The sequence below is a fragment of the Mauremys mutica genome, chromosome 1 (assembly GCF_020497125.1).
Source record: "Mauremys mutica isolate MM-2020 ecotype Southern chromosome 1, ASM2049712v1, whole genome shotgun sequence".
Lineage (NCBI taxonomy): Eukaryota > Metazoa > Chordata > Testudines > Geoemydidae > Mauremys > Mauremys mutica.
Window position 1 is genome coordinate 29,776,275 of NC_059072.1, and position 13,972 is coordinate 29,790,246.

General features: G+C 42.0%; 1 protein-coding gene across 1 annotated transcript in view; it reads right to left on the bottom strand.

Annotated features, from left to right (window-relative positions):
• The window catches only part of LAMB1 (laminin subunit beta 1), a 74,834-nt gene that overhangs the window by 53,703 nt on the left and 7,159 nt on the right, over window positions 1-13,972 (bottom strand). The window contains exons 4-12 of the mRNA XM_045030348.1: window positions 11,412-11,485; window positions 7,867-8,055; window positions 7,705-7,768; window positions 5,793-5,995; window positions 4,130-4,250; window positions 3,747-3,935; window positions 3,217-3,396; window positions 2,697-2,809; window positions 1,392-1,471 (exon numbers count right to left, since the gene is read on the bottom strand). Of these exons, the coding sequence (XP_044886283.1) occupies window positions 1,392-1,471; window positions 2,697-2,809; window positions 3,217-3,396; window positions 3,747-3,935; window positions 4,130-4,250; window positions 5,793-5,995; window positions 7,705-7,768; window positions 7,867-8,055; window positions 11,412-11,485 (1,213 nt within the window). The remainder of the gene's footprint in view (window positions 1-1,391; window positions 1,472-2,696; window positions 2,810-3,216; window positions 3,397-3,746; window positions 3,936-4,129; window positions 4,251-5,792; window positions 5,996-7,704; window positions 7,769-7,866; window positions 8,056-11,411; window positions 11,486-13,972) is intronic.

A 13,972-nucleotide genomic window follows, 5' to 3' on the forward strand; every position in this document is an offset into this window, starting at 1 on the left:
TGGTTTTGCAATCACTGCAGTTAACAGGAGGACTAGACTGGAACTCCTTGCTCCAAAACGGCTGACAGCCCTCCCCACAACCACCATAAAAATCTGCTGAGCTGACTGTGTTCATATGAACTGCACTGAATTGATATCTGCACAGGAAAGAGCAAGGAGGAGTAAATAGCCGCATAACAGGCATTAGCATTATGGAGAGCGAATAAATCACTCAGCCACTGATGGGAAAGGAGACTGGTAAGAGTGAAAAGGAAAGCCAGATTCTCTCTCAGGGGGTGTTTACAAGAAAGCAATTTCCTACCCTGAGACAATTTTTTTAAAAAGGTTGTTCATTTTAGTTAAATCTTAATCATCCAAATTAAAATAAGTGTAGACAAAGTACTTAAAAGTGGGTTTAATATTTCATGACTATCTTTGCCATTAGTAGCACCATGAGAATGCTAGAGTCTTGTTTATGTGCATTAATTATGTAAAGAATTGCTCAGTGAAATCCTCATGAGATTCTAAGTTATACTGGGCCAGCCAGTCACCCACCCTGCACTCCCTCACTCTGCTGCACTAGTTTCCCATACTGCAGACAGCAACACGGAGGACACAGGAGTCTCCATTCAGCCCCAGTTAGTATATCCACTCCCATGCATGTAGCTGGGAAGCAGGCAGCCACAGCCTTGGTTCCACCACCCCAATGCACCCATCAGCATACCCCTGTCAGCATCAGCTATAGGACTAGTGCAGAGGAAAACTAGAAGCAGACTGAGACTCTCCAAGTCTCAATTCAATTCCTAGACTGCTCTTGGCACAGTGCAATTACGTATGCAGGGCTTATAGCAAAGCCACTCTTGTCCCCAGACTAAGGTCTTGTCTACAATATAACCATTTGTAAGCATTATGATGCCCTGGTGCTATGGAAGAAGGAAACTCTAGCATAGACAGGGGCAGGCATTTTTACCACCATCTTTTTACACTACAGCTTCCTCCTTTTCCATCAGAGCAAAAAATGCTTCCAACTTTCCCTAGTACAGACAAACCCTAAGGCCTGGTCTACATGTAAATATTAGATTGGCCTAACTACATTGCTCAGAGTTGTGAAAAATTTCACTCTGCATGACATAGTTAGGCTGAACTAACCCCAGTGCAGACATGGCTAAGTCAATTGACTAATTCTTCCACTGACCTTGCTACCAGCTCTTGGAGAGCTGGATTAACTACATCAAAAGAAAAATCTCTTCTGTTGATGTAGGAAGTGCCTACACTATGGCATGACAGTGGCACAGCTGCAGTGTTATAGCTGCTACAGCTATGTTGTAGACATGGTCTGAACGCTGCGACTGCAAATGCAGTGGAGCTCAGTGAGTGAATGATTACAAGAATGTAATTGAAATTAGACTTACTTATTGTTTATTGCTCCCCCTTGGTCACAGTCACAAGGCCGACATCCATCCATGTCATTGCTCAGGCCCCAGTGTTCAGGCTGCAGAACAATAGGCCATTAATGCTGTAATGAGGTGTTGATTTAAAAGCACTCAGTTTGAACTCCAGGCACATCCCAATTTTAAAAACAATACAAAAAAAATATATAAAGCCACTGAGCTGCTCACACAAATAATAGACCTAGTTTATCACATAACAACCTCAAGACTGAACCACTATACTTCACCGCATTAACCTGCTTTTACCCAAAGGCCTGAGAACAGAAGATATGCTTTGCCGCACATCTGAAAGGTTAACGAATCTAAGCTTTGAGGTGAAAAGTAAAGATGAGAGCCAGTTCCAAAGCTGAGGGTTGCTCCTGGAGAGCACCCTTCCAACAGCTTCCCCCTCCCTTTAATTAATTAATTATAATTAGCATGAAGAGAGGAATTTTCATAGGGAGCCAAGTCCCTAACTTACAGTATGCTCAGGAGACAGACTGACATGCTTAGATTTCCCACATAGTTTATGGGCAGATAACCATAGACAGACACAAAGCAAAGCTGGAATAGTCATCTGCGAAAGCAGACCAACGTATCTGAGATGCTAATGTCTTAGTGCCCTGATTCACATGATGTTTTGTTAGTACACGTTTTTAAATCTCCAATAAGTACTCTAACAGGGGAGTAGCAAGTCTCATATTTTTGGTATAAGGGAAAAAGAGGCACAACACACACTCCTTAGCTATCATAGCCTTGATTGAGGTTTGGGTAATGGGAGTTAGTCTGATGAAAAACAGGGATATGGCTGGGAAGATCCTCAGCACCCTGGGCCTGATTTTCACAACAGGCCTCTCTTTTTGGCTGGGGCAGTTTTGCAATTGCGGTTAATGGGCAGCACAAGTATTAGATAATCCCAGTGTAAAATGCCTGATTGCAGGAAAGTCAGGCAGCTAGATAGCTAAACATGAACATTTGCTCCCAAAATGAACTTCCGGTGCAAAACTGTGCCCCTCAAAATGCAAGTCTGGTTTGAAAAATTGACTCTCTGAACACTAGTGTTCCAATATTCCTGGCTTGCTCATTCACTGTCGTCACAACACCCTTTCTTTGTCACTTTACATTCAGAAGTACCCATTTCCATCTGTTCTCTCTCCATGCGTCTGCTCTCAATCACTCACACAAATCTAGCACCATCTCACGCTACACTTCCAACACGCCACACTGCCTCTTTCATATTAGTGTATTTTTCTATTACAAATCTATTCTTATTGCAAGGCTACTCACCAGACACTGCTCACAGTGCCTTCCTGTTGCTAGACGTTTACAATAGCAGTTTCCTGTCTCTGAATCACAAGGATTCCCTCCAGGAAGAGTTCCCAAAGGATTACAGGCACAAGCTATATTGGGAAATGCAAGTAAATAAATCAGAACATAAGAGTTTATTTCTATTTTGCACAGTATTTAATACAAATATTTACAGGACAACCATCCTTCATTTCTCAGTGAGCAGTTTTATTGCACATTTCTGTCTGTATTCCTCCCCTACCTCCCTGCCAGATTTCTGTAGACTAAGTGAAGGACAAATTGAAACCAAGAAAGGCTTTCCAGCGTTTCAACTGAGTTTACAGTAAGATCACCTGGGACTTCTGATGGAAGTGGGTGGAATGCAAGCTACCTGAAATCTTCAAATCATGTCCTTCCTTCAATAAAAATCAAGGGCTGCATTAGAAGTTCCTCTTCAAGTGCTTTGGCTCATACATAAAGTAACATTAGTGTATTCCCATTCCATAAATTTTCTACTTACATTGACAACCAAGTGGATTATCTGCACTTAATCCATAGAACCCTTCTTTGCAGAGGTCACAACGTTCCCCTTCCACAAATAATTTACAGCGGCACTGTCCAGCAATAAGGCCAGCAGAGAAGTCAGTGTAGCGATCACATATTCCACCATTTTGGGAGCCAAGTGGGTCACAGTTACATGCTAAAAAGAAAGCATTGCATACACCTTTATTAACTACAGTAAAAGAAATACAGTTCTCAGATCTGATTGCTATAGCTCATTAGACACGGCATTGTTTGCATATGAAGTCACCAAATGGCCGCTATTTCCCGCTTTTTAAACAAAAAGCAAAGAAGAGAGGCCACACTTACCCTAGGCCTCCATCAGAAGCATAGAACATCTGTTCACAAACATTCAGTAACTCAAAAGGAGAGGAATGGGGCCCAAGAATACAGGTGCAGCTGCTCTGGAATTCCTTAGCTGAATGCCTTAGTGATCAAAGTATAGACACAATGTGCTTCAACATTCTGAGTGATGGCATTTGCACTTACGCTCACAAATGTTAGGATCTCGTATCTCTCTCTCTGGATGCTGAAAGTAAAATGGTTTGCATTGTTCACAGTTGTGTCCCATTGTGTTATGCTGGCAGTCATCACACACTCCACCACTGGTATTTCCGGTTGCCATGTATACAGCCATATCAAAATGGCACTGGATAGAGTGTCCATTACAATTGCATTCTAAGATCAAAGACAAAAAGAGCAGCTTTACTGAAGTAATATGTTTTCACTAAAGAAGTATTAGTCTTGTAAATAATATTTTTACAGTTTATTTAATGCAACAAAAACCTCATGAACCACCAATGTAAAATTCATCAAACTTTAAAAGCAAATAAGAATATAGGATTTAGAATTGGTATTGTATTTAAACATACTTTTACATGCATTACTATGGCGTCCTTCAGCTGGTCTCCATGGTAAGTCATGGTAGAAATCCAAACAGAGTTCACAGTTTAACCCTTTGGTATTATGTCTACACATGCAGTGCCCATGGACCTATCATTTAAAAGAATAAAAAAACAAATATAATATGTTTGGTTAAAGAAAATAAGGAGGGGAAAAAGCCAATACAATACATAGAGTGCATTCAAATTGGAATATACCTCACCATTTCCCATCTACCTAAAGTATAACCAGTGAATGTTTGGCATACCCTTACCAACTACCATTGCATCAAAAACACTTAAAGAGGACATAATCATATACAGAAAGGGCCAGACTGTGAGTTTCTTGCCTGTGTGAGTAAATGCTCACCCACACAAAGTAGTCCCATTTTCTTCAACAGAATTGCCTATGTGAATAAACACCATTTGGCCCCAAATGCCCTTAGTAACCTATTAGGGCAAAATCATTAATTGTCCATAATCCATTAACATAGGATTAGCCATATCAGAACATAGGGTCATCTAGTCTAATACCTTCTCTCCAGAAGTGGATACAGAAGCTTTAGAGGAAAGGGGCCAAAGCTCTTCCACACCATAATTGATATTTATCACAATCCTGGCTCAAGCCTCAACATTCACAGAATTACTGGGGAAATCAGACAAGTTGCTCCTGTGACAGTGACAGCCGCCATCTTGGATGCCCATGGATTGAATTTGGGAGGAACTCCAGAGCTAGAAGAATGTGTCTCTAGAATCTGAGCTCTGCAGGTGGGGCTGTAAACAGACCCATAGCTACTGTGGGCTGGGCACAGAGGGGGATAAACACTGCATGCTGACTGGTGGGCTACACTCCCATAAACAAGACCAAAATTTCCTCCCAGATGATGAATCTGCTCAAAAGTTTCCCCTCACACTTTGCGTTAACCAAGACAATCTCATCTCCCAAACAATTCCACTTCCCAAAACAGCAACCCAACAAACACTACTTTCAGGCTGGCAACTCACCCAATCTCTTCCCCGTCCAGCAAAAGTCCTACCTGCATCCACTTGGAAAAATCATGGGGAAAACTGACACAGAAGAAAGGAAAATGTACCTGACCTGTTATACAATATTATAACATGCAGGCAGCAGGATTTTCTTCTGCCCTGCTGTTGATCAATATGTGCACTGACCTTTGAAAATGGATAGCCCTTGTAGTTTTCTTTTTATACTAGTTAATATAAATGCAGTGCTGTTCTTGTTCATTAAAGTGTCTCACCCTTTGACCCTGCTATTTGCTTCAATAGAAACCTTCTGCGACAAGGTCCATAGGTTAGTTCAATGTTGCATAAAAATACATTCCCTTATATCCATTACAATACTGTTGCCTTTTATTTTTATCAAGTCTTTAATATAATTAGAAAGAAGACATTTCAAGATGTTAAAGTAACTTTAAACTAGTCTCAGCTCTCGGTGTTTGATCAACAACAAAAATGATGAACACTGTTTTATTGTTTGGAAATTAAGAAGAAAAACAAAGGGCCAAATTCTGCCACTCTTACCGATGTACCTTAGTACTAACTTTAATATATCTTCTCAATGTGAGTAAAGAGGACAGAATCAGGCTCAAGGCATTTTAACATGGTTTTAGTGTGAAAAAGTGTGAGCATTTACCATTCCTTCCACCTCTTCATTAAAACCATCCACTGGTGCACACTCACTGGCATGGCCATAACAGAAACAGTTCCCACGAACCACCATGTCATAAATGGCATAGTAGTACTTTTCTTTGATTTCCATCCTAGAATCCAAGAGGTTGTCTCCCAATGTATGTAACTTGGTGAAACTGATTCTTAAATTTGTGATTTTTAATAGGTCTGCAGGGAAAAAAGCAAACAGTTTCTTGAATTAGGTACTGAGTTCTATGAACTGAAGGAAACCAAGAAAACTGCAGATCATAAATTATGGGAAACCTCACACACAGCAATTTTCTATGTCAAGATATAATACAATATCTGGGATTGTAAACAAGACTTCATCTTGTTTAGATACAAATTTCCCTCACTGGATCCTCCCACTTTAAATGCCAGAGATGAATGGTCCCCACCGCCAATATGATCACTACATATACTAGATTAATTTAAACAAAATTGGGATCTATTTTGCTTAGGGTGACCAGATGTCCCGGTTTTATAGGAACAGTCCCAATTTTGGGGTCTTTTTCTTATATAGGCTCCTATTACCCCCCCATCCTCTGACCCGATTTTTCACATTTGCTGTCTGGTCACCCTAATTTTGCTGTTAATTCATACATCCACAGAATATTAATATTAATGGCACATGCATCAGTGCCACAACAGATGCCTTAGTTTTCAACCACATTTCGGATTTAAAGTGTAAAATGGGTCCGGGTTAATATTAAGGAAGTGCTGACAGTGAAGTATGAGCTTCAAGGACTATGTGCATGTTTGGAAGCACTTCAGTTGGAAATTGCAGAAACACTTAGGATGCAAATATAATTATTTTCATTATATGCCCTCACACCCTTTGAATATAATTAATTGTATTTTGATGGGAAAAAACAACCATCTTGATCCTATCAAATAAAAAGTAACTGTTCTCAAGGAAGAGGTCTCGCAGGAAGACAACATTATAGCAATTAATTTGACCTTTGACTCTTTCTGCCTTGATATTATTTAAAACCTTGTTTTTCCTTCAATGTTTGAAAATACCCTTGGCCTAAGCTAATAAAAATATAATTCCTTATAAATTTCTCTTTTTAAACTTTGGTTAAACAGAAAACATTGATTCAATGTAGCAGCCAGCACACAGCCTTCTACTTGAGTTGTTTTCCTTTGCTGTCTCATCCATGCAGCTTTACACTGTTAGATACTAACTTACACTAAAGCCAAATCCTGTTGTCCTTATTCAGGTAAAATGCCTAAAGAAGTTTCTTTTTCAAACTGTATGCTTTCATACAGCAGCAGATTTGTATGTTTGCATTCCTTTGTCCCAATAACTGTAAATAATTGATGCATTAATTTTAATGTGTTAGGAGTGAGTCCTACAATCAGATCAGTGTGGGAAGGCACTCAATAGTGCCAACTCTAAGAAGCATGAGTCAGACCCACAAAAATCTTTACCTTAGCTAAAAATATCATGAAATTAAAAAAAAAAAATCATAAATTTGGGGTTCTATTTATCTGCTTTCTTGGGGGAGGTGTCACATTTTCAAGCTCTTCTCTGAAACAATGAGGTTTAGAATCCCCCCCCACACACACACACCTTTTTTTTTTTTTTAAATGGAAGTAGAGATTCTCACATAATCCCATAACACCAGGAGTTGATCCTTTAAGAAAAACATCAAATATAATGAGACTCATGATAAAAAAATCATGAGTTGGCAACACTGGTTCTTATTTGCATGTGGAGACCCGTAAAAGTCAGGGGAGAGGACCCCTGGTTCCTGGTGTAGTTCTGAGGCAGTACTAGGGCTGATTTTTTGCTTGTAACTTTTGTATTTTTAAATGAAAAAAATTAATAAAAAATTAGTTAGAATGAGAAAGAAAAATAAGCATGTACATACTTTGAATTCTTGGACTATATGGGTCTTCAATTCTAAAAGCTGGATCTAAAGCACGATATATGACCTAAAGAAAAATGAAAAATGAAAGAATCAACCTTAAAATAAGGGATCTTGAACTGTTCAGAGAAAAAGTCTTCATTATATATAAAAATAACCTCAAACCTCTCCCTCAGTTGAAGGTTCAATGTCAGAATATCGGGAATCACAAATGATATCATCTACTTTCTTCATGGGTCCAGTTGAAATACCAGGGAAGGAGTTCTCACAGTCATATGCAAAGTATCTATATACTTTCCAGGTTTTTCCAAAATCAGATGATCTTTCTATTAGCATTGCTGCTGGGCGGAAGGTCTTTAAAAAAAACAAACAAACAAAAAACAGCAAATGTTTATATACTATTAAATATTATTTGGAATCAATTATTAGAAGGAGCAATTCATGTGCCTGGATTTCAAGACATCTTCTATAGACAGATATTTTTTCTATTTCTTCCCAATTTTCTTTTTACTACTGCTACTACACACACAGTCTTTGGAGACAGATTATGGTAAGGCCTTCATTTGAATCATGCAAATCAAATCAGAGAGTATCTTTATAATGATAATGATATTTAGTAATTATAGGTACACAGACATTTAAACATACTCATAATGCAACACACAAACTTAGAACAAAGGATTGTTTACTGTAAGCTACTAAGACTTCAGATTCCTATTTAAAATGAAGTTAAGAGAGAAATACTTGAAGAATGATAATTATTTTTTATGGTCAGTGAAAAAAGTGCAGATTCCCCAGTTACTATAGCTCCTCATTTTATCTCCCAGTCAGTCCTGGCTCACAGGAAGATCTAACAGGCCCCTCATTTCCTGTCACACTGGGCGGGGATTGGAAAGATGGAGCACAGGGAGGGGAATCCAGTTATACATACTGTATTTCCCCTTCCTTATCCTTGGTCTCTTGTCAAGTCACACATACAGAACAATGGTAATATTTTTCCATCTGCCTCTCTGGTATCTGTCTTAGGGTGACCAGGTGTCCAGTTTTCAGCAGGGTAGTCCCTACGTGTCCTGGGGCACTGTGCTGCGCCCCGGAAGCAGCCAGCTATGTGTGTGGGGAGGGGGCGGGGGGGGAAAAAGGGGTTCAGCGTTCTGCGAGCACCGGGTCTCTGCTGCGGGGGCGGTGCCTTCGGCCGTGGAGCCTCCCCACCTAGGAGCCAGACCTGCTTCCGGCGCGCTGCATGGAGCCAGGACAACCTGGCAGCCTGCCTTAGCCCTGCTGTGTCGCTGACCAGGAGCCGCCTGAGGTCAGCCTGCGCCCCAACCCCAAGCCCCATCCCCCAAACCCAGAGCCCCCTCCTGCACCCCAAACTCCTCATTCCTGGCCCCAGCCCAGAGCCTGCACCCCCAGCCCAGAGCCTGTGCCCCCTCCTCCCCAGCCCTGACCCCCCCTGAAACCCAGACTCCTCTTCTCCACTCCAGAGCCCGCACCCCCAGCCCAGAGCCCTCACTCCCCTGCACCCTAACCCCGTCCCAGCCCAGAGCCCCCTCCCACGCCCTGAACCCCTCATCACCGGCCCCACTCCAGATCCCTCATCCCCTCCTGCATCCCAACCCCCTGCCTCAACCTGCAGCCCCCTCCCGCACTCCAAATCCCTTGGCCCCACCCTCAGCCTGGAGCCCCCTCCTACACCCCAAACTTCTAACTTGCTGGCAAGAATACTGTGGGAGTGTAAAGCAGCCTTCATTCAAAATTAACCAAGTTTTTTGGTGGAAGGGAATTTCCCAGGCTTTTTAGGAAGTATCTGATGACTATTCGGATGAATAGCCATCAACAATTATATGTATTATTATTCATAATTTGTATTAGCACTTAGAAACCTCAGTATTAGCCCAGAGCCCCATTATGTTAGGCACTGTACAAAAAAAAAAAAAAAAAGAACAAAAAGACCGTGTCTTCCCAAAGATCTTATAATCGAAGGATCCTTACTATGTAGGGTTGCCAGGCGTCTGGTTTTCAACTGGAATACCTGGTCAAAAAGAGACCCTGGCGGTTCTGGTTGGCACCGCTGACCGGGCCATTAAAAGTCCAGTTGGCAGATCCTAGGCTTATGGGTGGCCAGGGAGGCTCTGCATGCTGCCCCCACCCCGAGTGCTGGCTCTGCAGCGACCAATGGAAGCTGTGGGGGTGGCACCTGTGGGTGCGAGGACAGCATGCAGAGCCTCTCCAGCCACCCATGCGCCTAGGGGCCGCAGGGAACTGGTGGCTGCTTCCTGAGAGTAGTAAGTGGTAAGTGCCGCTGGGACCCTGCACCCCGAACCCCCTCCCGCACTCCAACCCCCTGCCCCAGCCCAGAGTCCCCTCCTACACCCAAACTCAGTCATGGAGCCCACACCCCCACCTCAACACTTCACCCCAGCCCTGAGCCCCCTCTTGCACCCCAAACCCCTCATCCCCGCACCCCCCAGAGCCCGCACCCCAACCCTCTGCCCCAGCCCGGTGAAAGTGAGTGAGGGTGGGAGAGAGTGAGCCATGGAGGGAGGGGAGATAGAGCAAGTGGGGGCAGAGCCTCGGGGAAGGGGTGTTCGGTTTTGTGCGATTAGAAAGTTGGTAACCCTATTACTATGCCTATCACATAGCCCTGCAACCCCTTGCATTGCCACACTCTTCCTCCTGCCACTCTCAGTCCTGTCCCTTGCGCCACAATCCTCCGTGCACAGACTAATTTTCCCCAGGCTCACTCCTCTTGTGCAATCCTGTTCCCTCATGTACCAATCCAGTCCTCCTTAATACATCTCTCCTTCCATCTTTCACCATGACCCCATACAGCCCTACAACATTCAGTTTTTAAATCCTAATACACACAGATATTTATACATACCGGTGTTTAGAAGCTGAGTTTGGAAATATGGGGGCATGGTGGGGGGGAGCCACCCTGTGGGAGAGCAACATGTGATGGGTAGTGGTGGAAGCAGAGGTGTGTGTGTTTGAGATGGGAGCCTAGGGATATTATAGGGATATCTACAGTTGTCCTAGAAAGTTAGCATGTAAAATGTAACGATTACATTCAGCTATGGAGGTCACTACTAATGCCTCCATAATAAAATGTACTTTGAGACACATGGTACATAATCTGTCATTCCAAGACATCTGTTTGGAAGGAAACAAAGGCACAGATGTCCTCTTGGAGACATTTTCATTTGTCAAGTGAAAATGACTGCTAACAAAACAAAAAAAAAACCTTGCTTTTATGTTGATTTTGATAATGATCTTGTAAAATACAAACAACACACAAAGAGCAAACAAATAACCCAAAGCACAGTTTTTGCACACTTCCACAATCTTGAAATCTAAAAGAATGGTAAGACCCCACAGTTCCATTTTTGCTACAAAAGCCCAATATAAAATGCAAGTAAGCAACAGAAGAGAGCTTTAATCTCCTTCTATTTTATGAGTTTTGGATTTATTCAAAGCAGAAACGTATGTTTATACAAAGATCATTGATTAAAAATTTGAAACCAATAGACTTATGAAGTCCATCTCCCCTGCATTCCAATATTAATAACATTTTTAATGCATTTATTAAAGCTGTATCTTCAAAACTGGAACATTATATATAACCAGTTAAGCCCACAACTGCCCTCCATGACAGATGTTAGATTACACAGTGCTCCAGTTTGTGATTTGTGAGAATGCTATGGATTCTTTACCTTGAAGGTCATAATGAGATGAGTGAAATGGAATTCAGCTTCCAGATCCAGCTGGAGAGTTACATTTTCTAAACCTAAAGGCAGAAAAAGGAAATTCTACGGTAAACAGGAACATTTCTCAGCAATAACTTCATTATTTTCCTAAGAGACCCTCATTCTGGTAATATAAAGACCTTTTTCTTGACTTTGGCTGTTATGTTGTGATAGAACAATGTATGGATTACCACTATAACAAACATTAGGGAATTGCGGTGAAGACACTGAAGACAGTGTTTGCAAACTTCCTAAACATCACATTACATGGGATTGCCAATTGGAGATATTATTTCTTATACAGTGCTGTACGTGTATTTGGTCTGTATGACATTTAACATATTTCACTTGAGGTATTTCAAGTATCATTACCCCATTTTACATTTTACAGTACCTCATTACTCAGGTACGGGGAGGCTAAGTGATTCACACACAAGATCACACACAATGCAGAACTAGTCTGGTATCAGGCCTTCTGCAGAGGCCTCTAGCTGATGCTTTAGAAGAAAATGAAAAACTCCACAGTTCACTAAGAATGAAGCCCTGGCCCTCACTTCGCTCTGCATGGGCAAAAAGCCTGACGTGCAATGGAAATGAACCATGATTCTTTCTGCTAGGAGCTGGACTGCTGAGATCTCGTGCAGGGGGGTTCTGGAATTCTGCAAATGGCTCTCAGCCTAGGAACATGGGTGTTTGGGGCAGTCTATTGGTCAGACGAGGGCCTGGATTAACTGGATTAGTATGAACAAACTTTCCTAAACCCCATGTAGGTCCTCTGCCCAAAGCCCATTTAATTCTAGTTTTACAGACAAGGATATTGATTACACTTATAGCCAGTTATGCAATGCTGCATAACGGAAGAAGCTGGGGCAGTGGTCCCCAACGCAGTGCCTGCGGGCGCCATGGCACCTGCCGGGGCATCTATGTGCGCCTGAGTACTGGCCAGCGGACAATCATCCGCCGATATGCCACCGATAAACAGCATCATCCAGAGGCGTCGCTGCTGAAATGCTGATGATTTTCGGCGGCATTTCGGGGGTGACGCCTCTAGATGACGCCGCTTCTCAGTGGTATTTCGGCGGATGCTCATCCACCAGCCACGGTCCTCGGTGGCTCGTATTCCGGCGCTTGCCAGATGAAAAAGGTTGGGGACCATTTTGCTGGAGGATTCTTTCCTGTCCCCTGTGTCAATCAGCGTACACCCAAAGCATGAGACTGGATTACCCTTATCTTGGTTTGCATTACAGAACTAAAGTGCATAGATAGAGGCAGATACAAAAAGATAGCTGGGGGACTGGAAGTGGCCTCCCTTATAATGATCTGATGAGAAGCCCTGCCCTCTCTCAGCTGCTGATAAGACTGAGGGTGATGGAATTCATACCATAGCGGTGATGCTGGACACTGGCTGAGGGCTCCAGTTCTAGCATCAGCCTCTGGCAGTGGGTCTCTCCAGTTGTAAGACATGCACCCCTCCCCCCAACCTCTGCTTATATATATATATATATTTTAAACTTTCCCTTGATTTTTTCAGTAGTTTAAACACAGTACTGAACTGTATTTGCTTTTTTCTCTTTGCTGCTGCCTGAGTGCATACTTCCGGTTCCAAATGAGGCATGTAACTGACTGGTCAGTTCGTAACACTGGTGTTCATAACTCTGAGGGTGTATTATATCATGAAACTGCCATTGTCCTGGTCAGTTTTACACTTGCCTACAACTTCCTGAATATCAGCAGTGAAACCCAGCCGATTCTTGCTAATTTCACTCAGAGGCTACTTGGGGAAACTATGAACAGAAGCAGAAGCATAGGAGCCCTTTGTCTACACAGTCAGAGATTGCACTGCAGGGGTCCACAGTTGAAAGATTATTTTTGTAACCATAAGGGACAGAAACCTACAACTGTTTTTCAAATGAAAGGTTAAATTTTACAGAAATTGACTATTCAGGTCCCCTCACTCACTAATGAAAGCTTTCTAACTTACCAGCGGCAAGAATGAGGTTTTTCAAGTTGTAGAACTATAAATTATCAAAATTTTAGGACTGTATACTGAAGGAAGATAACACAAACAGTTATTTGATGCATGTGAAAAGATCTTTTGAAACAGCTGGAAACTCATTACATTCTAGTTTGTAGCATAAAAAAAACAAATAAAAATGATTTAAAGGGGGGGGAGGAGAGGAAGACAAGTAGAATAACCCAAGGAAAGTATGGAACTTTCCAATATTTAAACAGCTATAATTTTGTGTGGAACACACAGTAATACAACTATCCTTGCTGCTTTATGTCTACATGGAGAAAGAAAGAATCATTTGTTGTTTATTTTTGAGAGACATTTGCATGACCTTATAAGCTAAAACTTTTCTGTTGGTAAGTTGCCAAGTCTATCGCAAAAAACATGAGTTATCTGGAATGCTAAACTAGAAACAGTGGAGACAGATAGCTAGCTGGACTAATCTCACTTGTTAAAAAGGACATCGTGTAAACTTCTTTTTAGCGGGCTAATAAGAGTTTTTCAAAACATCACTGTG